At 49.0% G+C, this 25,168-nt stretch overlaps 1 protein-coding gene across 1 annotated transcript in view; it reads left to right on the top strand.

Annotated features, from left to right (window-relative positions):
* tinagl1 (tubulointerstitial nephritis antigen-like 1) overlaps positions 1–20,912 on the top strand; it is a 212,999-nt gene extending 192,087 nt beyond the window's left edge. The window contains exons 11-12 of the mRNA XM_038802144.1: positions 15,763–15,808; positions 18,812–20,912. Of these exons, the coding sequence (XP_038658072.1) occupies positions 15,763–15,808; positions 18,812–18,952 (187 nt within the window). The 3' untranslated portion in view covers positions 18,953–20,912. The remainder of the gene's footprint in view (positions 1–15,762; positions 15,809–18,811) is intronic.
* Positions 20,913–25,168: the final 4,256 nt, after the last annotated feature.

Below are 25,168 nucleotides of genomic sequence, written 5' to 3' on the forward strand. Positions count from 1 at the left end.
GATCGAGATCCCGGTGTCAGTGTGAGCGCTGATTCAGATCGAGATCCCGGAGTCAGTGTGAGCGCTGATTCAAATCGAGATCCTGGTGTCGGTGTGAGCACTGATTCAGATTGAGATCCCGGTGTCGGTGTGATCGCTGATTCAGATCGAGATCCCGGTGTCGGTGTGAGCGCTGATTCAGATTGAGATCCCGGTGTTGGTGTGAGCGCTGATTCAGATCGAGATCCCGGTGTCGGTGTGATCGCTGATTCAGATCGAGATCCCGGTGTCGGTGTGAGCGCTGATTCAGATCGAGATCCCGGTGTCGGTGTTAGCGCTGATTCAGATCGAGATCCCGATGTCGGTGTGAGCGCTGATTCAGATCGAGATCCCGGTGTCGGTGTGAACGCTGATTCAGATCGAGATCCTGGTGTCGGTGTGAGCACTGATTCAGATCGAGATCCCGGTGTCGGTGTTAGCGCTGATTCAGATCGAGATCCCGATGTCGGTGTGAGCGCTGATTCAGATCGAGATCCCGGTGTCGGTGTGAACGCTGATTCAGATCGAGATCCTGGTGTCGGTGTGAGCACTGATTCAGATCGAGATCCCGGTGTCGGTGTTAACGCTGATTCAGATCGAGATCCCGGTGTCGGTGTGAGCACTGATTCAGATCGATATCCCGGTGTCGGTGTGATCGCTGATTCAGATCGAGATCCCAGAGTCAGTGTGAGCGCTGATTCAGATCGAGATCCCGGTGTCAGTGTGAGCGCTGATTCAGATCGAGATCCCGGTGTCGGTGTGAGCGCTGATTCAGATCGAGATCCCGGATTTGGAACGATCGCTGATTCAGATCGAGATCCCGGTGTTAGTGTGAACGCTGATTCAGATCGAGATCCCGGTGTTAGTGTGAACGCTGATACAGATCGAGATCCCGGTATCGGTGTCAACACTGATTCAGATCGAGATCCCGATGTCAATGTGAGCGCCGATTCAGTTCTAGATCCCGGAGTCAGTGTGAGCACCGATTCATTTCGAGATCCCGGTGTTAGTGTGAGCACCGATTCAGATCGAGATCCCGGTGTCGGTGTGAGCGCTGATTCGGATCGAGATCCTGGTGTCGGTGTGATCGCTGATTCAGATCGAGATCCCGGAGTCAGTGTGAGTGCTGATTCAGATCGAGATCCCGGAGTCAGTGTGAGCGCTGATTCAGATCGAGATCCCGGTGTCGGTGTGAGCGCTGATTCAGATCGAGATCCCGGTGTCGGTGTGAGCGCTGATTCAGATCAGATATTCAGACTGAATGAATTGATCTGAGGAATTTGTAAAATGTTCCTGGCCAACTGTTGGCGTGATTGGAATGTTTATTCTCTGTGGGGTTTGGTATTTGTTAATGTGGATCGTTTTAACTTTAGTCTGAGGAAATACCGTGACATTCCATGACTTACAGTGTGGTTGTGTTGCGACAGAAGGTTTGACAGGTGGAATCCTGCCCAGAGGTTTGCCGGAAGCGCTGACTGGTGCTGTATTGTTACAGATTCCTGAATAGAATCTGCTCAGTGACCTCCGGTTGGGTGTTAGCCTCGACCAGCTGTTGTTTCTCAGCGGAAAATGAACTTGGCTCAAAATGGAAGGACTAATTCAGCTTTTGTTGTCACTGAGCAAATAACAAGCCAGAGCTGGGGACAGGACATGAGGGCTGGAGATAACTGGGTACCTTGTGCAACTCTTTGACATCTCAATACTCTTCTAGATCTCTGGGAAATTCATAAAATATTCAAGGAGTACAATGACAAAGAATTTCTGTGTGTAAACTTCCATCGTCTGGATTCCTAATCCTTCAGGAAAACCAAACACTACCTTTTACAGATTTGGGATCACTGGGATTGCACCAACAATCCGAATGGAGTCACCCTCCTCAATCATGGGGTTTAACCTGGACATTTAACCCATTCAAAACATTACCCAGCTCTCCATTCCGGACTGATTTTCTGTGGGGAACATCCCCATTGGTAACAGCAGCCAGTTGTCAGAAAAGGGGAGATTTAACCCTCCCCAGCAAGCAGGAATAGGGTGGGTGTGTGTATCAACTGTGCCCTAGTTAGTATCATTTCCGCCTCCCAGTCAAAATTTTCCAGGCTCAGATCCCACTCCAGGATTTATCATAGAATTTACAGTGCAGAAGGAGGCCATTCGGCCCATTGAGTCTGCACTGGCTCTTGGAACGAGCACCCTACCCAAGGTCAACACCTCCGCCCTATCCCCATAACCCAGTAACCCTACCCAACACTAAGGGCAATTTTGGACACTAAGGGCAATTTATCATGGCCAATCCACCTAACCTGCACATCTTTGGACTGTGGGAGGAAACCGGAGCACCCGGAGGAAACCCACGCACGCACGGGGAGGATGTGCAGACTCCACACAGACAGTGACCCAAGCCGGGAATCGAACCTGGGACCCTGGATCTGTGAAGCAATTGTGCTATCCAAAATGCTACCGTGCTGCCCCTTTTTTCTTTTCTTTTTTTTTTCTTTTTAATTAAAATTTTTTTTTTTAAATGAGCACAAAATGTTGGTTGGCACACTGAGAGAGCGCTGCACCGCCCATGGTCCTCCATTGCAAATGAGTCTATGTCACTGTCTGCCCTCTCAGATGGAAGATCCCACAATACCATTTCAGAGAAGAGCAAAGGCATTCTCCTTGGTGACCCAACAGATATTTAACCCTCAATATTATGAAAACTTTATCTGGTCATTATTGCATTGCTGTTTGTACTTAGTTTACTGTAAATGCGTCACAATATATCTGAGTTGTGCAAAACACCAAATAAATTTGAGTTTGTCATTCTCTCAAATAGCTGTGCAAAGATCTACCCCACCCATCAGCAGCTTCTTTGAGCCCTTCTTTAGGTAGCCAACGAGCCTGCCTGACTCTGGCAGCTTTGGATTAATGTTGATCGGTTTGGTCTGTTGAATCCCATTGGTGTTTGAACAGCCATGAGGGCTGGAAATAACTGGGTACAGCCAGGAAATAACTTGGGTACCTGAGTAAAGCCAGCTGGAGAGGTAGAGGAGACTCTCAGTGCTAAATCTGAACCTTTCCTCACTGGATCACACTAGCTGCGCTAGCTGAGCTCCGTGTCCCTGCCCCCAAGCCCCCTCACACCCTCCCTAAATACGTGAAATAACCTGACACCCATCCCCTCCCCTCACACCCCTGATTAACCTTGGTGCCACTACGCACTCTGTTGGAGCTGTGATTTGACCTGCCTACAAGCAGCCAACAGCAGGCACTGTGCCTGAGGCCTATTTGGAAAAATCAACTGAGGAGCCTCATAGAACATAGAAAAATACAGCACAGAACAGGCCCTTCGGCCCACGATGTTGTGCCAAACTTTTGTCCTAGATTAAGATCAAATTAATCTGCACCCCATCATTCTACCGTAATCCATGTACCTATCCAATAGCCGCTTGAAGGTCCCTAATGTTTCCAACTTAACTACTTCCACAGGCAGTGCATTCCATGCCCCCACTACTCTCTGGGTAAAGAACCTACCTCTGACATCCCCCCGATATCTTCCACCATTCACCTTAAATTTATGTCCCCTTGTAATGGTTTGTTCCACCCGGGGGAAAAGTCTCTGACTGTCTACTCTATCTATTCCCCTGATCATCTTATAAACCTCTATCAAGTTGCCCCTCATCCTTCTGCATCCTAATGAGAAAAGGCCGAGCATCCTCAACCTTTCCTCGTATGACCTACTCTCCATTCCAGGCAACATCCTGGTAAATCTCCTTTTCCAAAGCTTCCACATCCTTCCTAAAATGAGGCGACCATAACTACACACAGTACTCCAAATGTGGCCTTACCAAGGTTTTGTACAGCTGCATCATCACCTCACGGCTCTTAAATTCAATACCTCTGCTATTGAACGCTAGCACACCATAGGCTTTCTTCACAGCTCTATCCACTTGAGTGGCAACTTTCAAAGATCTATGAACATAGACCCCAAGATCTCTCTGCTCCTCCACATTGCCAAGGACACTACCGTTAACCCTGTATTCCGCATTCATATTTGTCCTTCCAAAATGGACACCCTCACACTTTTCAGGGTTAAACTGCATCTGCCACTCATATCCCTCAAGCGCCCTGTCTGAACCTTGTTTCCTCAGCCTTACATAAGTATCCTTCTTCCTCTTAACAAGACATTCAACCTCTCTTGTCAACCATGGTTCCCTCACTCGAATATCTCTTCCCTGCCTAACAAGGGCATACATCAAGGACACATAGGGCGAGATTCTCCGCAAATGCGGAGAGTCGTTCCCGGGACCCGATTCACGCTCGTTCCCGGGACCCGATTCTCCCCCCCCATCGGGGCTAGGAGCGGGAATCCTGAACATCGGCTACCTTAGTTACTGGACTACAAGTCTGGTTCCCATTCCCCTGACAAATTAGTTTAAACCCTCCCAAAGAGTACTAGAAAAACTCCCTCCCATGATATTGGTGCCCCTCTGGTTAAGATGCAACCCGTACTGCTTGTACAGGTCGCACCTTCCCCAGAATGCGCTCCAATTATCCAAATACCTGAAACCCTTCCTCCTGCACCATTCCTGCAGCCACGTGTTCAACTGCACTCTCTCCCTATTCCTAGCCTCGCTATCACGTGGCACCGGCAACAAACCAGAGATGACAACTCTGTCTGTCCTGGCTTTTAACTTCCAGCCTTTCATAATATACATCTATGTATATGATGGAGTGCAGACAGGCAGTGATTGACACACAGGATGACCAGTAAGCACACAGAACACAGCAGCCAATCACCAGACAGGACACGACCACTATAAAGCCAGAGGGCACTAGTTTTCCCGCTCTCTTCGGATGCAGCCTCTGAGACAGTCAGAGCCTGTGAGCAACAACTAGAACAAACACCATGTGGTAGTCAGATAGTCTGGTCAGGTTAGCCTCAGGTCTCCAGTCAACTCAGCATAGTGTCAACCCACAGTTGAACATGTAAAATAGTTTGATGTTAAATAAAATCGTGTTGCATCTCATCAAGTGTTGGAAGCCTGTCTCTCTCGACACTGCATCAAACACAGTCCACATAGACCTAGCTTACCCAACACATCACAGCCTAACTCCCTAAACTTGTTTATTACATCCACACCCCTTTTCCTACCTACACATTGGTACCAATGTTCACCATGACTTCTGACTGCTCCCCCTCCCCCTAAAGCATCCTGAAGACACGATCCAAGACATCCCAGGCTCTGGCACCCGGGAGGCAACATACCTTCCGGGAGTCTCGTTTGCGACCACAGAATCTCCTATCTATTCTCCGAACCATTGAGTCACCTATTACTATTGCTTTTCTATTCTCCCCCATTCCCTTCTGAGCCCCAAAGCCAGACTCAGTGCCAAAGACCTGGCCGCTAGGGCCTTCCCCTGGTAGGTCATCCCCCCAACAGCATCCAAAACGATATGCTTGTTTTGAAGGGAAACGGCCACGAGGGATCCCTGCAGTGCCTGCCCGTTAGTTTTCTTCCCCCTGACTGTAACCCAGCTACTCTTGTCCTGTAACTTGGGTGTGGCTCCCACCCTGTAACTCTTCTCGATAACCCCTTCTGCCTCCCGGATGATCCGAAGTTCATCCAGCTCCAGCTCCAGTTCCCTGACGCGGTCTCTGAGGAGCAGGAGTTGGCTGCACTTCCCGCAGGTATAGTCAGCGGTATCCCTCACCACCCACATCCTTCAGGAGGAGCATGCAACTGGCCTCCCCTCCATCCCCTCTTAGCTTACAGAGCAGAGCTGCTGATTGGCTGTCGTGGGGAAAATTTGCATCAGTGCATTGCGGTCACTGCACCCAGAACGTGTACCTGAGCAAGACACCCTCCGTGTTCAAGTGAATACTATCATCCTGCAGAGGGCAGTAGAGCGGAGCTGCTGATTGGCTGTTGTGGGGGAAATTTGCATCAGTGCATTGCGGTCACCGTATCGTGTGGTTTGTGGAGGAGCAGTTGTCAAGTGACAGTCCCAGCCGAGTAAAGATAAAGAGGGAGACTCGAGGGCAGGTAGAAATAGAAAGAATTTGAACCGTGACATCACAGCCTGCAGGTAAATGATTGGCTGGTGACAGGTAAGTAGTTTTTCTTTTCCCTGAGGTGTTTTCGTGCGGGGCGCAGTGGTTGCTGAGTGAGTCCTTGCTAAGAAAGGGAGTACATTTTTAAAAAGCTTACTGTTGGGAGTTTCCAGCTGAATCCGGTTGGAGTGAGGACAGAGTGACTGCTGGGTAAGTAGTAAAGATTTCAATTGTTTGCGCAGGCCCATAACAGCTGATTGCTGTTCTCGTGTGGGGCGCAGTGGTTGCTGGTTAAGTGTTTTATTTTTACCTGTATTTAAGTTGGGCAGTTCCTAAACCGTAGACACTACACTTGTAGTGTCCCCCACCCTTCCACCTCCTGTAACCTAAGGGGTAGAGTGACTATCAGGTAAGCTCTTTCTTTCTTTTTCTATTTTTTATCTACAGGGGATAAGACCATAAGACATAGGAGTGGAAGTAAGGCCATTCGGCCCATCGAGTCCACTCCGCCATTCAATCATGGCTGATGGGCATTTCAACTCCACCTACCAGCATTCTCCCCGTAGCCCTTAATTCCTCGCGACATCAAGAATTTATCTATCTCTGCCTTGAAGCCATTTAGCGTCCCGGCCTCCACTGCACTCCGCGGCAATGAATTCCACAGGCCCACCACTCTCTGGCTGAAGAAATGTCTCCGCATTTCTGTTCTGAATTTACCCCCTCTAATTCTAAGGCTGTGCCCACGGGTCCTCGTCTCCTCGCCTAACGGAAACAGTTTCTTTGCGTCCACCCTTTCTAAGCCATGTATTATCTTGTAAGTTTCTATTAGATCTCCCCTTAACCTTCTAAACTCCAATGAATACAATCCCAGGATCCTCAGCCGTTCATCATATGTTAGACCCGCCATTCCAGGGATCATCCGTGTGAATCTCCGCTGGACACGCTCCAGTGCCAGTATGTCCTTCCTGAGATGTGGGGCCCACAACTGGACACAGTACTCCAAATGGGGCCTAACCAGAGCCTTATAAAGGCTCAGTAGCACATCGCTGCTTTTATATTCCAACCCTCTTGAGATAAATGACAACATTGCATTCGCTTTCTTAATCACAGATTCAACCTGCATGTTTACCTTTAGGGAATCCTCGACTAGCACTCCCAGATCCCTTTGTTCTTTGGCATTATGAATTTTCTCGCCGTTTAGAATGTAGTGTATGCTTGGATTCTTTTTTCCAAAGTGCAAGACCTCACATTTTCTCACGTTGAATTGCATCAGCCATTTCCTGCACCACTCTCCCAAACTGTCTAGATCCTTCTGCAGCCTCCCCACTTCCTCAGCACTACCTGCCTGACCACCTAACTTTGTATCATCGGCAAACTTTGCTAGAATGCCCCCAGTCCCTTCATCCAGATCATTAATATATATGGTGAACAGCTGCGGCCCCAACACTGAACCCTGTGGGACACCGCTGGTCACCGGCTGCCATTCCGAAAAAGAACCTTTTATCCCAACTCTCTGCCTTCTGTCAGACAGCCAATCCTCAACCCATGCCAGTAGCTCACCTCGAACACCATGGGCCCTCACCTTACTCAGCAGCCTCCTGTGTGGCACCTTATCAAAGGCCTTTTGGAAATCCAGATAGACCACATCCACTGGGTTTCCCTGGTCTAACCTACTTGTCACCTCCTCAAAGAATTCTAACAGGTTCGTCAGGCACGACCTCCCCTTACTAAATCCATGTTGACTTGTTCTAATCCGACCCTACTCTTCCAAGAATTTAGAAATCTCATCCTTAACGATCGATTCTAGAATTTTACCAACAACTGAGGTTAGGCTAATTGGCCTATAATTTTCCGTCTTTTGTCTTGATCCTTTCTTGAACAAGGGGGTTACAACAGCGATCTTCCAATCGTTCGGGACTTTCCCTGACTCCAGTGATTTTTGAAAGATCTCAACCAACGCTTCCGCTATTTCTTCAGCCACCTCCCTCAGAACTCTAGGGTGTAGCCCATCGGGGCCAGGAGATTTGTCAATTTTAAGACCTTTTAGCTTTTTTAGCACCATCTCTTTTGTAATGGCAACCATACTCAACTCAGCCCCCTGACCCTCTATAATTTTTGGGATATTACTCATGTCTTCCACTGTGAAGACAGACGCAAAGTACTTATTAAGTTCTCCAGCCATTTCCTCGTCTCCCATCACTAGCCTTCCGGAATCAGTTTGAATTGGCCCAATGTCTACTTTGGCCTGTCGTTTGTTTCTTATGTATTGAAAGAAACTTTTACTATCATTTCTTATATTACTGGCTAGCCTGCCTTCATATTTGACCCTCTCCTTCCTTATTTGTCTCTTTGTTAACCTCTGTTTGTTTTTGTAGCCTTCCCAATCTTCTGATTTCCCAGTGCTTTTGGCCACTTTATAGGATCTCTCTTTTTCTTTGATACATTTCCTGACCTCCTTTGTCAGCCATGGCTGTCTAATCCCTCCCCGGATAATCTTTCTTTTCTTGGGGATGAACCTCTGTACAGTGTCCTCAATTATGCATACAAACTCCTGCCATTTTTGCTCTGCTGTCTTCCCCACTAGGGTCTGCTTCCAGTCGATTTTCGCCAGTTCCTCTCTCATGCCCTCGTAATTACCTTTATTTAACTGTAACACCATTACATCCAATTTTGCCTTCTCTCTTTCAAACTGCAGACTGAACTCAACCATATTATGATCAATGGCAGGGAAGGCAGTGCAATGTTCCTCCTGCAGAAAGTTTGAGGTGAGGGACGCCGTCAGTGTCCCTGCTGATTTCATCTGTGGGAAGTGCACCCATCTCCAGCTCCTCAGAAACCACATTAGGGAACTGGAGCTGGAGCTGGATGAAATTCGGATCATTCGGGAGGCAGAGATGGTCACAGATAGTAGCTTCAGGGATGTAGTTACTCCGAAGAATCAAGATAGATGGGTGACGGTGAGAGGGGCTGGGAGGAAGCAGTCAGTGCAGGGATCCTCTGTGGTCGTTCCCCTCAGTAACAAGTATACCGCTTTGGATACTGTTGAGGGGTACGAACAACCAGGGGTAAGCCACGGTGAACGGATCTCCAGCACTGAGTCCGTCCCTGTGGCTCAGAAGGGAAGGAGGGAGAGAGGAGAGGAATAGTTATTGGGGACTCGATAGTTAGAAGGACAGATAGACGGTTCTGTGGCAGCGAAAGAGACTTGTGGATGGTATGTTGCCTCCCGGGTGCCAGGGTCCATGACGTCTCGGACCGTGTTTTCAGAATCCTTAAGTGGGAGGGGAAACAGTCACAAGTCATGGTCCACATTGGTACCAACGACATAGGTAAGAGAAGGGACGGGGATTTAAAACAGGAATTTAGGGAGCTAGGGTGGAAGCTGAGAGCCAGGACAAACCATGTTGTCATCTCTGGTTTGGTGCCGGTGCCACGTGCTAGTGAGGTGAGGAACAGGGAGAGAGTGCAGATAAACACCTGGCCGCAGGATGGTGTAGGAGGGAGGGTTTCAGGTACGTGGATAATTGTAGCATATTCTGGGGAAGGTGGGACCTGTACAGACAGGACGGTTTGCACCTGAACCAGAGGGGCACCAATATCCTGGGATGGAAATTTGCGACAGCTCTTTGGGGGGTTTAAACTAATTTGTCAGGGGACTGGGAAAACGAGCTGTAGGCCAGAAGCCGGTGTTGAGAGTAGTGAGGTGCTGAGGAGGGTACCAAGGTCGCAGGAGTGTACCGGCAGACAGGAAGGTGGGTTGAAGTGTGTCTACTTCAATGCAAGGAGCATCCAGAATAAGGTAGGTGAACTTGGAGCGTGGATTGGTACTTGGGACTACGATGTTGTGGCCATTACGGAGACATGGTTAGAACAGGTACAGGAATGGTTGTTGGAAGTTCCGGGGTATAGATGTTTCAGTAAGAATAGGAAAGGTGGTAAAAGAGGTGGAGGAGTAGCATTGTTAATCAAGATAGTTTAACGGCTGCAGAAAGGCAGTTCAAAGGGGATCTGCCGACTGAGGTAATATAGGCTGAAGTTAGAAATAGAAAAAGAGCGGTCACGTTGTTAGGAGTTTTCTATAGGCCCCCAAATAGTAATAGAGATGTGGAGAAAGAAATTGCAAAACAGATTATGGATAGGTGTGGAGGTCTCAGGGTAGTTGTCATGGGTGACTTTAACTTTCCAAATATTGATTGGAACCTCTATAGGTCGAACAGTTCAGATGGGGCAGTTTTTGTACAGTGTGTGCAGGAGGGTTTCCTGACACAATATGTGGATAGGCCGACAAGAGGTGGGGCCACATTGGATTTGGTACTGGGTAATGAACTGGGCCAATTGTTAGATTTGTTTGTTGGAGAGCACTTTGGAGATAGTGATCACAATTCGGTGTCTTTCACTATTGCAATGGAGAGGGATAGGGCCATACGGCAGGGCAAGGTTTATAATTGGGGGAGGGTATTATGATGCGGTTAGGCAAGAATTAGGGAGCATAAGATGGGAACAGAAACTGTCAGGGAAAGGCACAAATGAAAAGTGGAGCTTGTTCAAGGAACAAATACAGCGTGTGCTTGATAGGTATGTCCCTGTCAGGCAGGGAGGAAATGGCCGTGTGCGGGAACCATGGTGTGGTGAATGTAATATAGATATGTATATATTATCCTTCACACTGTCTTGTCGGCCTAGCCACATATTGTGTCAGGAAACCCTCCTGCACACACTGTACAAAACCGCTCCATCCGAACTGTTCGAACTATAGAGGTTCCAATCAATATTGGGAAAGTTAAAGTCACCCATGACAACTACCCTGAAACCTCCACACCTATGCATAATCTGTGTGAATTACCATATATACATATCTATATTACATTCACCCCCTGCAAAAAAAATCAAGTCCGGCGGGGGTGGTGGCCTACAACGTCAGTCTGTCCGGTGGTCGAATTGTCCGCTGTGATCTGCGGACCACCGGGGTTGCAGCCTCTTGCGGTGGCTGGATGGGTGTTGTGTGCTGGGGTACGATGGCGGACTCCAGGGAGGGTTGTATCCGAGCTTCATACTCTCCTGGTTTGACCGGGGACTGGGGGCGCTGGGGGCTGGCCGGCGTGGGGGCGCGGAACTGGTGGAGCGAGCTTGTGGGCTCGGGAGCGTGAGGGGGCGGCAGCATGGGGCGTAGGGTGAGAGGTCCTTCTGTGGGGGTAGAGGGGGCGCTGGATCCGGCGGGTGCCAGATCCCGGAGGGATACTGTGTCCTGACGGCTGTCAGGGACCTCGACGAATGCGTACTGGGAGTTGGAGTGGAGCAGGCGTACCTTCTCAACAAGGGGGTCGGTTTTGTGCGCCCTGACGTGTTTCCTCAGAAGTACGGGGCCCGGCGTCTTCAGCCATGCCGGAAGTGCCCCTGGAAAAAATGAAGAGTCTCTCGTGAGGGGTCTGGTTGGTCGCCGTGCACAAAAGGGACCTAATAGCGTGGAGCGCGTCTGGGAGGACTTCCTGCCACTGGGAGACTTGGAGCTTTCTAGACCGGAGGGTCTGTAGGACGGTCTTCCAGACCGTCGCGTTAGAACATAGAACATAGAACAGTACAGCACAGAACAGGCCCTTCGGCCCTCAATGTTGTGCCGAGCAATGATCACCCTACCTAAACCCACGTAACCTGTATACCCGTAACCCAACAATCCCCCCATTAACCTTACACTACGGGCAATTTAGCATGGCCAATCCACCTAACCCGCACATCTTTGGACTGTGGGAGGAAACCGGAGCACCCGGAGGAAACCCACGCACACACGGGGAGGACGTGCAGACTCCACACAGACAGTGACCCAGCCGGGAATCGAACCTGGGACCCTGGAGCTGTGAAGCCTTTCCACCTGCCCGTTCCCCCTGGGGTTGTAGCTGGTAGTCCTGCTCGAGGCAATGCCCTTGTTGAGCAGGTACTGACGCAGCTCGTCACTCATGAAGGACGAACCCCGGTCGCTGTGTACGTAGCTGGGGAAACCAAACAGGGTGAAGATGCTATGCAGGGCCCTAATGACTGTGTAGGAGGTCATGTCGGGGCACGGGATAGCGAATGGGAAATGGGAGAACTCGTCTACAACGTTTAAAAAGTAAACGTTCTTGTTAGTTGAGGGGAGTGGCCCTTTGAAATCAATCGCGAGGCGTTCAAAGGGCCTAGAAGCCTTGACCAGGTGGGCCCTGCCTGGTCTATAGAAGTGCGGTTTGCACTCCGCACAGATCGGGCAGTCCCTGGTGACCGCTTTTACCTCCTCGTTGGAGAAAGACAGGTTTCGGGCCCTGATGTAGTGGGCGAGCCGGGTGACCCCCGGGTGGCAGAGGTCATTGTGGATGACTTTTAATCGGTCGATCTGCACGCTGGTGCATGTCCCGCGGGATAGGGCATCCGGAGGCTCGTTGAGCTTCCCGGGTCGATATTTGATATCGTAATTGTAGTTGGAGAGTTCGATCCTCCACCTCAGAATTTTGTCGTTTTTAATTTTGCCCCTTTGCGAGTTGTCGAACATGAGTTCATCAACGGGTAACAGGCTGGCTCTGCCATTTTACGGCCCAGCTCTGCATCCTATCATTGTCTCTTTTCAGCCTACAACAGCCCTCCACTTCATCCACCACTCCACCAATCTTTGTGTCATCAGCAAATTTACTGACCCACCCCTCAGCCCCCTCCTCCAAGTCATTGATAAAAATCACAAATAGCAGAGTACCCAGCACTGATCCCTGTGGTACACCGCTGGTAACTGGTCTCCAGTCTGAAAATTTTCCATCCACCACCACCCTCTGTCTTCTATGTGATAGCCAGTTACTTATCCAATTGGTCAAATTTCCCTCTATCCCACACCTCCTTTCTTAATAAGCCGACCACGGGGAACCTTATCAAATGCCTTACTAAAATCCATGTATACGACATCAACTGCTCTACCTTCATCTACACAATTAGTTACCTCCTCAAAGAATTCAATCAAATTTGTGAGTCAAGACTTACACTTCACAAATCCGTGTTGACTATCTCTGATTAAGTTGCATCTTTCCAAATGGGCATAAATCCTATCCTTCAGGACCTTTTCCATAAACTTACCGACCAACGAAGTAAGACTAACCGGCCTATAAATTACCAGGATCATTCCTATTCCCGTTCTTGAACAGAGGAACAACATTCACCACTCTCCAGTCCTCTGGCACTATCCCCGTGGACAGTGAGAACCCAAAGATCAAAGCCAAAGGCTCTGCAATCTCATCCCTTGCCTCCCAAAGAATCCTAGGATATATCCCATCTGGCCCAGGGGACTTGTCGACCCTCAGGTTTTTCAAAATTGCGAATACATCCTTCCTAAGAACATCCACCTCCTCCAGCCTACCAGCCTGTATCACACTCTTAAGTAAATGATAGAGGCGGCCATCTGCTTCGAACACAGTGTATGGGCGGTCCGCCTTACGGATGGGGAGCTGGTGGTAGGCAGATTTCAGGTCCACTGTGGAAAAGACCCGGTACTGTGCAATCTGATTGACCATATCAGATACGCGTGGGAGGGGGTAAGCGTCGAGCTGCGTGTACCGATTGATGGTCTGACTGTAGTCAATAACCATCCTCTGTTTCTCCCCAGTCTTTACCTCTACCACTTGGGCTCTCCAGGGGCTGTTGCTGGCCTCGATGATGCCTTCCCGCAGCAGCTGCTGGACCTCCGACCTGATGAAGGTCCTGTCCTAGTCGCTGTACCGTCTGCTCCTGGTGGCGACGGGTTTGCAATCCGGGGTGAGGTTTGCAAACAGGGAAGGTGGGTCAACATTAAGGGTCGTGAGGCCGCATACGGTGAGGGGTGGTAGGGGTCCGCTGAATTTTAGAGTTAAACTTTGGAGGTTGCACTGGAAGTCAGGGTAACAGTGCAGCGCAGAGGTTGGGGATGACGTAAAGCCGGAAGTTGCTGAACTCTACGCCCTGGACGGTGAGGGTGGCGATGCAGTACCCCCGGATTTCCACGGAATGGGATCCGGAGGCCAGGGAGATTTTCTGGGTAACGGGGTGTACCGCGAGGGAGCAGCGCCTTACCATAGAGGGGTGGATGAAGCTTTCCCTGCTCCCGGAGTCAAGAAGGTAGGATGCCTTTTACCCATCGACTTTCATCATTGTCGTCGCGGTTGCGAGGTTGTGCGGCCAGGACTGGTTGAGCGTGATGGTGAGCTGCGGCTGGTGTTGGTAGGCCCTGGGCTGGTTGGCGGCGGTGGCAGGTGATGAACGGCCAGATGAAGTCCCCGACGAGCAGGGGTCCTGAGGCGTCATCCAAAATGGCGCCGAAGATGGCGGTGCCCACGGGGCGCACATGGATGGTGTTAAAGATGGCAGTGCCCACGGGCCGCACGTGGTCTACTGGGAGGAAGATGGCGGCACCTACGGGCCGCACGTGGTCTGCGGGGACGGAAATGGCGGCGCCATGGGTCGCACGTGGGGGTTGCAGGAACACTGGGCCTATATACAGGAACGATTGACCGGGCCTGGCACACAGCAGCGAAATGTCCCTTCTTTCCGCAGGTCTTGCAGATTGCACTCCTCGCCGGGCAGCGCTGTCGGGGGTGCTTTGTCTGCCCACAGAAATAGCATTTGGGCCCCCCCGGGGTTGGCTGGCTGCCGCGCGGCGCAGGTTTGGTGTTGGCTGAGGGCGGCCGCTGGTGGGGCCCACGATATCCATGTAGGGCACCGTGCGGGGGCGTATGTCGTGCGGTCGGGGGTGTACGACTGTACGTTACGGGAGGCTACCGTTAGCGAGTTGCCTGGTCGCCGCGAGGTCGAGCGTACCCCCTTCTAATAGGCGCTGGCAGATGCCCGCCAACTCCATGCCCGTAATAAAAGTGTCCCTGATTAAGAGGGAGTGTTTGTGCCTGTATGTTCCACAGCCAAAACTGCCTGGCAATCACAGTTCCTCGCCAGGATGCGCAGGGCACACCAGAAATTGTCTAATGACTCACCAGGGAGTTGCTGGCTCGAGGACAGGAGGTGCCTGGCGTAGAGTTTGTTGATCGGCCGGATATAGTGTCCTTTCAGAAGCTCCATTGCTTCAGGGTAAGTGGCCGCATCCCGGTTAAGGGGAAAAATCTCGGAGCTCACCCATGAGTACAGGATCTGAAGCTTCTGTGCGTCCTAGCGCTATTCAGTCGCTGATCTGAGGTAGCTTTCGAAGCCAGTGGTCGAAGGCCGACGTGGCGTTGGCTGTTTGAGGGTGCAACTGTAGGCGATCTGGCTTGATGCGTAGTTCCATCGCTGTAATAACTCTGCTTAATAAATTGATGCACTATTAATTACGATGAGATGAGAGTAGAGGGTAATCCAGGTTTTATTAAGCAGAGATGTGTGGCCTCCTGCAGCTGCTGCTGAAATGGCTGCAGGTCGGAGAGCACACATATTTATACTCCGCCTACTGGGCGGAGCCAGCAGGCAGGGATCTACCCCCGTACCTGTAGTACAGGAGCCTTACCGTATTACCTCTAATAACAACTATTATGCAATCAGTGGTGACCACCACAATGGAGCCACAAGCCCCCCCTCCCAAGCTGTCACCAAACAAGGAAAACACAAACACAGCTCTCCACACAGCTGCAGTTTTTCTGATCTGCAATGTTCCAGAGGCAGTTAGCATTTGAAAGGAATATTGTTTCTGACTAATAACTCAGGAATGAAAAGACCAATGATTGTTTTATTCTTTGTAGGTGGGGTGAAGACCAACCATATGATGGACAAATCCGCAAGTACTGGGTATGTAAACACCACGCACACCTACCTCCCATCAAACACTCCCAGGACAGATACAGCACGGGGTTAGATACAGAGTAAAGCTCCCTCTACACTGTCCCCATCAAACACTCCCAGGACAGGTACAGCACAGGGTTAGATACAGAGTAAAGCTCCCTCTACACTGTCCCCATGAAACACTCCCAGGACAGGTACAGCACGGGGTTACATACAGAGTAAAGCTCCCTCTACACTGTCCCCATCAAACACTCCCAGGACAGGTACAGCACAGGGTTACATACAGAGTAAAGCTCCCTCTACACCGTCCCCATCAAACACTCCCAGGACAGGTACAGCATGGGGTTAGATACAGAGTAAAGCTCCCTCTACACTGTCCCCATCAAACACTCCCTGAACAGGTACAGCACAGGGTTAGATCCAGAGTAAAGCTCCCCCTACACTGTCCCCATCAAACACTCCCAGGACAGGTACAGCACAGGGTTAGATACAGAGTAAAGCTCCCTCTACACTGTCCCCATCAAACACTCCCTGAACAGGTACAGCACGGGGTTAGATACAGAGTAAAGCTCCCTCTACACTGTCCCCATCAAACACTCCCAGGACAGGTACAGCATGGGGTTAGATACAGAGTAAAGCTCCCTCTACACAGTCCCCATCAAACACTCCCTGAACAGGTACAGCACGGGGTTAGATACAGAGTAAAGCTCCCACTACACTGTCCCCATCAAACACTCCCAGGACAGGTACAGCACGGGGTTAGATACAGAGTAAAGCTCCCTCTACACTGTCCCCATCAAACACTCCCTGAACAGGTACAGCATGGGGTTAGATACAGAGTAAAGCTCCCTCTACACTGCCCCCATCAAACACTCCCAGGACAGGGACAGCACGGGGTTAGATACAGAGTAAAGGTCCCTCTGCACTGTCCCCATCAAACACTCCCAGGACAGGTGCAGCACGGGGCTAGATACAGAGTAAAGCTCCCTCTACACTGTCCCCATCAAACACTCCCAGGACAGGTATAGCACAGGGTTAGATACAGAGTAAAGCTCCCTCTACACTGTCCCCATCAAACACTCCCAGGACAGGTATAGCAGTGTTAAATGCACAGTATTTTTTCATTATCCCAACAAGCTCCAAGAACATAAGAACATAAGAACTAGGAGCAGGAGTAGGCCATCTGGCCCCTCGAGCCTGCTCCGCCATTCAATTAGATCATGGCTGATCTTTTGTGGACTCAGCTCCACTTTCCGGCCCGAACACCATAACCCTTAATCCCTTTATTCTTCAAAAAACTATCTATCTTTACCTTAAAAACATGTAATGAAGGAGCCTCAACTGCTTCACTGGGCAAGGAATTCCATAGATTCACAACCCTTTGGGTGAAGAAGTTCCTCCTAAACTCAGTCCTAAATCTACTTCCCCTTATTTTGAGGCTATGCCCCCTAGTTCTGCTGTCACCCGCCAGTGGAAACAACCTGCCCGCATCTATCCTATCTATTCCCTTCATAATTTTAAATGTTTCTATAAGGGCGGGATCCTGCTCTTCGCTGGCAGTGCACTCAAGCCTGCAGATTTCCCGATGGCCTGGGGGTGCCCACAGTGAGATTGGAAACATGTGGACAACACAAAGATTGGCCAAGTGATGGACAGTGTAGAGGATAGCTATAATCTCCAGAATAATGTTGATGGATTGGTGGAGTGGGCAATACAGTGGTAGATGGAATTTAATACAAAGAAGCATGAGGTCATGCATTTGGGGAGGTCAAACAGTTATAGGGAGTACACAAAAACAATACAGCACAGGAACAGGCCCTTCGGCCCTCCAAGCCTGTGCCGGTCATGATACCAACCTTTGCCGAAACCCTCAGCACTTCCTTGTGCTGCATCCCTCTGTACCCATCCTATCCATGTGTTTGTCAAGGTGCCTTTTGAACGCCGTTAATGTATCTGCTTCCACACCCTCCCCTGACAACACATTCCAGACTCACCACCCTCTGCGTAAAATAACCTGCCTCGCACATCTCCTCTAATCTTTGCCCCACAGACCTTAAACCTATGCCCCCTAGTGATTGACCCCTCCACTCTGGCAAAGAGTGCTTGTCCATCCACTCTATCCATTTTTTTAAAATTTTAGAGTAGCCAATTATTTTTCTTTTCCAATTATTTTTCTTTTCCAATTGATGGGCAATTTAGCATGGCCAATCCACCTAACAAGCACATCCTTGGGTTGTGGGGGTAAAACCCACGCAGACATGGGCAGAATGTGCAAACTCCACATGGACAGTGACCTCGGGACGGGATTCAAACCCGGGTCCTCAGCGCCGCAGTCCCAGTGCTAACCACTGCACCACCGTGCTGCCCCATCCACTCTATCCATGCCCCTCATAAACTTGCAGGCCTATATCAGCACCCCTCAACCTCCATCTTTCTAATGAAAACAGTCCGAGTCTATTCAGCCTCTCCACATAGCTAACACACTACAGACCAGGCAACATCCTGGAATTTGCTGCCCGAGTTGGTGGTGGAGACAGAGACCATTAACTCTTTGAAAAAGTACCTGGATCTGCACCTTAAGTAATGTAAGATACAGGGCTAAGGGTGCAGGAAGGTGGGATTAGAAAGGGCACCTTTCGGACACCATCGGACTGGCATGGACAAGGTGGGCTGAATGGTCTCCTTCTGTGCTGTAACTTTTCTCTGATATCTATGGCTTGGTGCTGCTGAGAATCTGAGCAACATAGAATCATAGATGTGGAGAAGTCTTACAACACCAGGTTAAAGTCCAACATGTTTGTTTCAAACACTAGCTTTCGGAGCACTGCTCCTTCCTCCGATTCACTTGGTGTTGTAAGACTTCTTACTGGAATCATAAAGTCATATAATGTACAGTGCAGAAAGAAGCCATCCGTCCCACCGGGTCTCTGCACTGGCCCTTGTAGAGCACCCTACAATTAGCAGTACTTTCCTTCTTCCCTAATCTCTCCCTCTTTCTTTCTGTTCCAGATTGCTGCTAACTCCTGGGGGAGGGGCTGGGGTGAGAATGGTTACTTCAAGATAGCTCGGGGTGAGAACGAATGTGACATCGAAACATTCATCATTGGTAGCTGGGGACGAGTGACCATGGAGGACATGCATCACAAATGAGGCAGCCAGCGTCCTGGCTGTGACACAGGAGACAGTGAACGCCGAGGTTGGAGGAGACTCCCTTCATCATGTTCCCCCTATTCCTCAGTCTGCACTGCTCTTAGTGTTCAACAAATCAGCCATGGTAAATGGATTTTCATCAGCACCATAGATTATGTCTGATATCACACATCATGATAAAGCCAGTGCCTTAGCCAGAGAACTTCACTTGGAAGAGGAACTCATTTCTTTGTGGACACACTCCAGGTAACACCTTAACACAGTGTTAATGGACAACAAGACGTCAATCAGTGAATGTCACGGAAGGTGTGACAGGCCATGCGAGAGGGCAACTGGTAACCCAGGCAACTGACAACCAGCACAACAACATGAGAGGAAATTGTGCCGCTCATTCATGCCGAACCATCCATCAGAGTCGGAAATGTTGCATTATAGATTCCCCTTCGGCCCAGGGCACTTTCGGTGGACTGTTAACAATGGGAGATTCTCATTGGTTTAGGCGCTTGTCACAATGCCATGGAATCTGTAACACAAAACCATAAGGAATGCTGGGAAATAGTGAGGGTACCAAATGGCCACTTCCTCTGATGTTAACCTCACTCTCAGAGCAAGGTCTCAGATTCAAATCTGGAATTTGTACTCTGTTCCCATTTGTGAACAATTGCTCTACCTTTGGCAATTAATATATACCATTCCACATTCCGAAATGGCCCCTAATACCAACTGCACCATCCACATGTGCGAACATATTTACTGAATATTTTCACTGCGTCAGGGAAAGGTATGATTTATGTGTCGCACAGAATTGAAAATAGTAGGAGTTCCAATCAGCATTCAACGCACAATTCTAAATTAGAGCAATCTAGTCGGGAGCATTATTGAGAAATTTTCACCTGAAGGTTAGTGCTAATCTGGGTTTGGGTCCTCCAAAAGGCTGTGAATTCTGGCAGCATCCGAAGTTTCAAACACTGACATCAACAGATTTTTAAAATACAAACAGTGCGAGAAGTATTCAGTAAGTCTGACAACATCTGTGAAGGCAATAGAAAGAATGTTTCAAGTCGAATGTTTTCCTTCCTGTTCCTGTGTGACAGGTTCAAGGGGCTGAATGGCCTCCTCCTGCTCCTGTGTAACAGGCTTGAGGGGCCAAATGGTGGTCTCCTCTTCCTGTGACACAGGTTGGAAAGGCCTAATGATCTCCTCCTGTTCCTATGGAACAGGCTTGAGGGGCCTAATGGTCTCCAACTGCTCCTGTGACCCGTAATTTGCTGGAGCAGATTCGGACAGGAAAGGAGATTTGCTGGGAAGATGCCAAGTATGAAGGAGTCCAGTTAATGTGGAGAGTCTAGAGTGTTCTCCATAGAGCAGAGAGGGTTAAGAGGGAGATTTAATCGTGTCATTCCAAATCGTGAGAGGTTTTGATGGTATAAATAATGGAAGCTGTTTCACTAGCAGGAAGTTTGGTAACTGGACAACACAGATTTAAGGTAATTGGCAACTGTGGGAGAGGAGCAGTGTTTTACACGGCAGTTTGTGAGCTGGAACACACTATCTAAAATAGCAGCAGAATCAGATTTGGGTACTTTCAAAAGTGAATTGGAGAAATTGGTGAAAAGAAAACTGAGCAGAATGATGAGGAAAGAGCGGGGGGGGGGGGGGGAACCTGATTGGATAGTTGTGCTCAAAATGTTGGCACAGGTGCAATGGGCTGAATGGCCTCCTTCTCTGTGATTTTCTGGCAAGTCAACATTATTGTGCCAAAGTCTAGTTCAAATTCCAGGTTACAGAGGGGGTGAGATTTGGTCGCGAACTATTCCCAGTGGATGTCCACCATAACTGTTCATTGTTGCTCGATTTCTGGACTGTCAGGTTTATATATTTTTATGACCTCCCACAAATTTTGATCTTCCTGATTGATTTCTATTATAAATGACAAAATAAAAAAAATCAGTTAAAATGATGGCTGCTTTCATGTGTTTCTATCATGCAAACCATAAATGGATGAGTGCTGACCTTGGGGAATTGGCCATCACGGGTGAGGTGTGGCAAATGGAGAGATGTGGGGCAGCTATGCTGGCGGAACAGGTAAGCAAGTAGAGTCAGGGTTTGAAGGAAGCTTCTCATCCACAGGAAAATCTCTTGGCTTGGTGACAAGGCAGCTCCTCGAAGACCTGTCTCCTTCAGGTGAGGAGGCTTCCTGTATTTTGGGCTCAGGAGTGTTCTGTTAGGATGGCCTGCTTCTACACTGCAGGGATTCCATGGAGTCTAATATGTAAAGTTTCTCTCACAAAATCCCTACAGTGCAGGAAGAGGCCATTCAGCCCATCAAGACTGTACTGGCCCGCCAAAAGAGCACCCTACTGTTGCCAATCAGCACCGGAGATGCCAAAAATGTTGCTCTTTTTAATGAGTGGAATACTATCCCACCGAAGTCACCAATAATGTTGCCAAATTAACTAGATATGGCAGTTATTAATGATAATATCGCTTTTCAGAGTCGCCAGGTATCAAATGATACCACCACAAGGCTTTACCGGATATTGATCAAAGACCAAACAACCAGTTAGTGAGTTCAAGTTCAATGATAGTTTATTTACACACAAGGATTACTTCGACATGCAACATAAAACACTACAAGTTAAACTACACCTAACAACTACAATAACCAAAACTTAACTTCAGGGCAACCACCTCTATGCAGATGAGCAAGGCCTTTGTTCGGATCTTGCGTGGCTGGGTAACTTTGTTTCTGCTGGGCTCATCCATCTAGTAGCGATCGTTGGTCTTGAACTTGTCTTCTGGGTCGTAATTTTTTTTTTCAAAAAATATACTTTATTCATAAAATCTCTAATAAACATTACAGAACATTTCGAGTTGTTGTAACTGTACATTTCCATCAAAGGTACATATTCACTTGACTTTCTTCCATTCAATTGGGATGACATTCCACACGCTTCCCTGTTAGTATTTACATCGTCATGCTTCTTTCAATATTTTTGTACATTGGAGTGTTAATGACCCAGACCGAGGGGTTTTACACTGTTACCCACCCCTCGGTGTACATTTGCTGGTAAGACCCTACATAGTGGTCTACACAATGGCAGCAGCTGCCCCAAGCTTGAGTGCGTCCCTCAGCACGTAGTCCTGGACCTTGGAATGTGCCAGTCTGCAACACTCGGTCAACGACAATTCGTTGCACGGGAAGATCAGCAAGTTTCGGGCAGACCAAAGAGCGTATTTCACCGAGTTGATGACCTTCCAGCAGCAGTTGATGTTTGTCTCGGTGTGTGTCCCTGGAAACAGTCCATAGAGCACAGAGTCCTGTGGCACAGAGCTGCTCGGGATGAACCTTGACAGATACCACTGCATCTCTCTCTAGACCTTCTTTGCAAAGGCATATTCCACAAGGAGGTGGGTGACCGTCTCATTTCCCCCACAGCCACTCCGAGGGCAGCGTGCGACGGCACTGAACCTTCGGGTGTACATGAAGAATCTGACAGGGAGGGCCCTTCTCACCACCAGCCAAGCTAGGTCTTGGAGCTTGTTTTGACAGTTCTACACTTGGTTTTAAGCGTAGGCCGGGGCCAAGAGAGACCGAACACATGGCTGTCTCTCTTTTTATCCCTCTGGGATTTCACGCTCTTTGGGGCGGTCCTTAGCTTTGGACCCAATAATTCGACAGGCTTTGATCACTGCATTCTATTTTGGCCAATAAAGCCATCCCAGCCATCCCAGCCTTGATGGCTGGGCGTGTGCTGAGCGGTCATTGACCTTGGCTGTTTGGGCTTTCTTAGCAAAGGGAGTGGCGCCGGTTAGTCTGCATCTGTATCGGTTACCTGAGTACAGTCCTGTTGTTCTGGGGAAATGGGCCATTAGAATGCAAACGAGCAGGGGTTTTGATTGCATCTAGCTATCTGGGTTGCAAATACACTCACAGACTCTGAGTGTGTCTGAGTCCTGGGTTGGCCATAGTTCCCATGGTCTTTTGCAGGTGGCCATCTAATATGATTACATCACCTAGGCCCACTCCCCCGCCCTATCCCCGTAACCCCACCTAATCTGAACATCCCTGGGCACTAAGGGGCAATTTAGCTTAGCCAATTCACCTAACCTGTACATCTTTGGACTGTTGGAGGAATCCAGAGAAAACCCACGCAAACAAAGGCAGAATGTACAAATGCCACACAGACAGCCACGCTTGGCCAGAATTGAACCTGGGTCCCTGGCACTGTGAGGCAGCAGTGCTAACCACCGTGCCATCCTGGTTGAATTGTCTCCCACAGGTATTGATTCCAGCATGCCTCTCACTCAGTGTTGCCCTGTCAGAGGACACCTAAGTCGCACTGTTGTGTTGCCATGGATACCTCCTCCTCTCTCAAGTGACCCTTAGCTGACTGATGCAGAGATTCTGGTCTATCCAGATCTTCAGTATATTCAGCAGCTTAACTGATCCCCATACTAAAACCCCATCTCTGGGGTCTGTGAGAATTTTAATACTTTTTCTTGGGTTAATTTCAGTGTCTATAAAGGTGAAAGTGTTAGTGCTGCTGAGTGGAACAGCTCATTTCAGAATTTTTAATTGCCCATGGAGGTGAAGTGGGGCGGAGGCACACTCGAATGGCACCAGTCTTCTGACACCACCGTGCCGCATTGCAGTTGTCAAAGTGGGGGTGTGGGAGAAATCAGCAACCTACGCACCTGATGTGACCATCAAATTACTCGAGACACAATAGGAAGTAAACTGTGGTTTTAATAGACTTACAACTGAGCCTGCCTGGTGACCAGAAGAACTGAGGGCAGACTCACAAGGCTGCAGCACTTTATACTTCTGGTAGTGGGAGGGGCCATAGGCGGAGCCGAGGATGGAGCCCTGTACAAGCTCCTCATCTCCCCCTGTGGGTAGAGCCGCACAACGGCTCACAGATAGAGCCCACAAGGACACAATGCTATACAGTGTGAACGCAATACTATACTGTGTGAATTACATGATGTACATTCACCACAGCACCTTCAATGAACTTGGTGCTGAGCTTGGTAATAAGGCACAGAACGACATTTTCAAAGGTGAGAACGAAAAGAACTTGGGGGTGATGGTTCTTAATGAATACTTTGAATACTTCACAAAAGAGGGGAACAATTCATTCGTGGGACGTTGGTGTCACTGGCTGGATCAGCATTTATTGCACACAAGTAAGCTTACATTAACAATGTAAGAATGAAGTTACAGTGAAAATCCCCTCGTCGCCACACTAATTGCCGTTGAACTGAGTGGCTTGCTCGAATATTTCAGAGAATCATAGAATTTAAAGTGCAGAAGGAGGCAATTCGGTCCACTGAGTCTATACCAGCCCTTGAAAGAACCCCCTGCTTAAGCCCACTGGGCCACCATAGATTACCATAGAATTTACAGTGCATAAGGAGGCCATTTGGCCCATCGAGTCTGCACCGGCTCTTGGAAAGAGCACCCTACCCAAGGTCAACACCTCCACTCTATCCCCATAACCCAGTAACCCCACCCAACACGAAGGGCAATTTTGGACACTAAGGGCAATTTATCATGGCCAAACCTACGCACACACGGGGAGGATGTGCAGACTCCGCACAGACAGTGACCCAAGCCGGAATCGAACCTGGGACCCTGGAGCTGTGAAGCAATTGTGCTACCCACAATGCTACCGTGCTGCCCCTGTGGGTAGAGCCGCACATGTCACCATGCCACCCTCAGGGCAGTTAAAAGTCAACCCCGCATTTCTGGAGTCACATGTCAGCCAGACCGGGTAAGGACAGCATATTTCCTTCCCTAAAGGACATTCGTGACCCAGATGGGTTTTTACACCAATCGACAATCATCTTTTCATTCAGATTTTTTTTTCATTGAATTCAAATTTCACCACCTGCAGTGGTGGGATTTGAACCCTTGTCCCCAGAGCATTATCCTGGATCTCTGGATTGTGAGTCTAGTGACAAAAGCACTACTCCGCCATCTTCCCAGACATCATAGTTTTTTAAAAATAATTTTTATTCAAAATTTCCGACAACAAATTTTATCCCAACAATGAAAAGAGAAAAACAATAACCCCTCCCCCAATACAAAAACAATAAATTAACAACAAGAAAGAGTAATAGTTAAAGAGGAGAAGTGTGAAATATTGCATGTGATAAACATCGTAAGAAGTCTTACAACACCTGGTTAAAGTCCAACAGGTTTGTTTCGAA

The sequence above is a fragment of the Scyliorhinus canicula genome, chromosome 1, assembly GCF_902713615.1.
Source record: "Scyliorhinus canicula chromosome 1, sScyCan1.1, whole genome shotgun sequence".
Classification (NCBI taxonomy): Eukaryota; Metazoa; Chordata; class Chondrichthyes; order Carcharhiniformes; family Scyliorhinidae; genus Scyliorhinus; species Scyliorhinus canicula.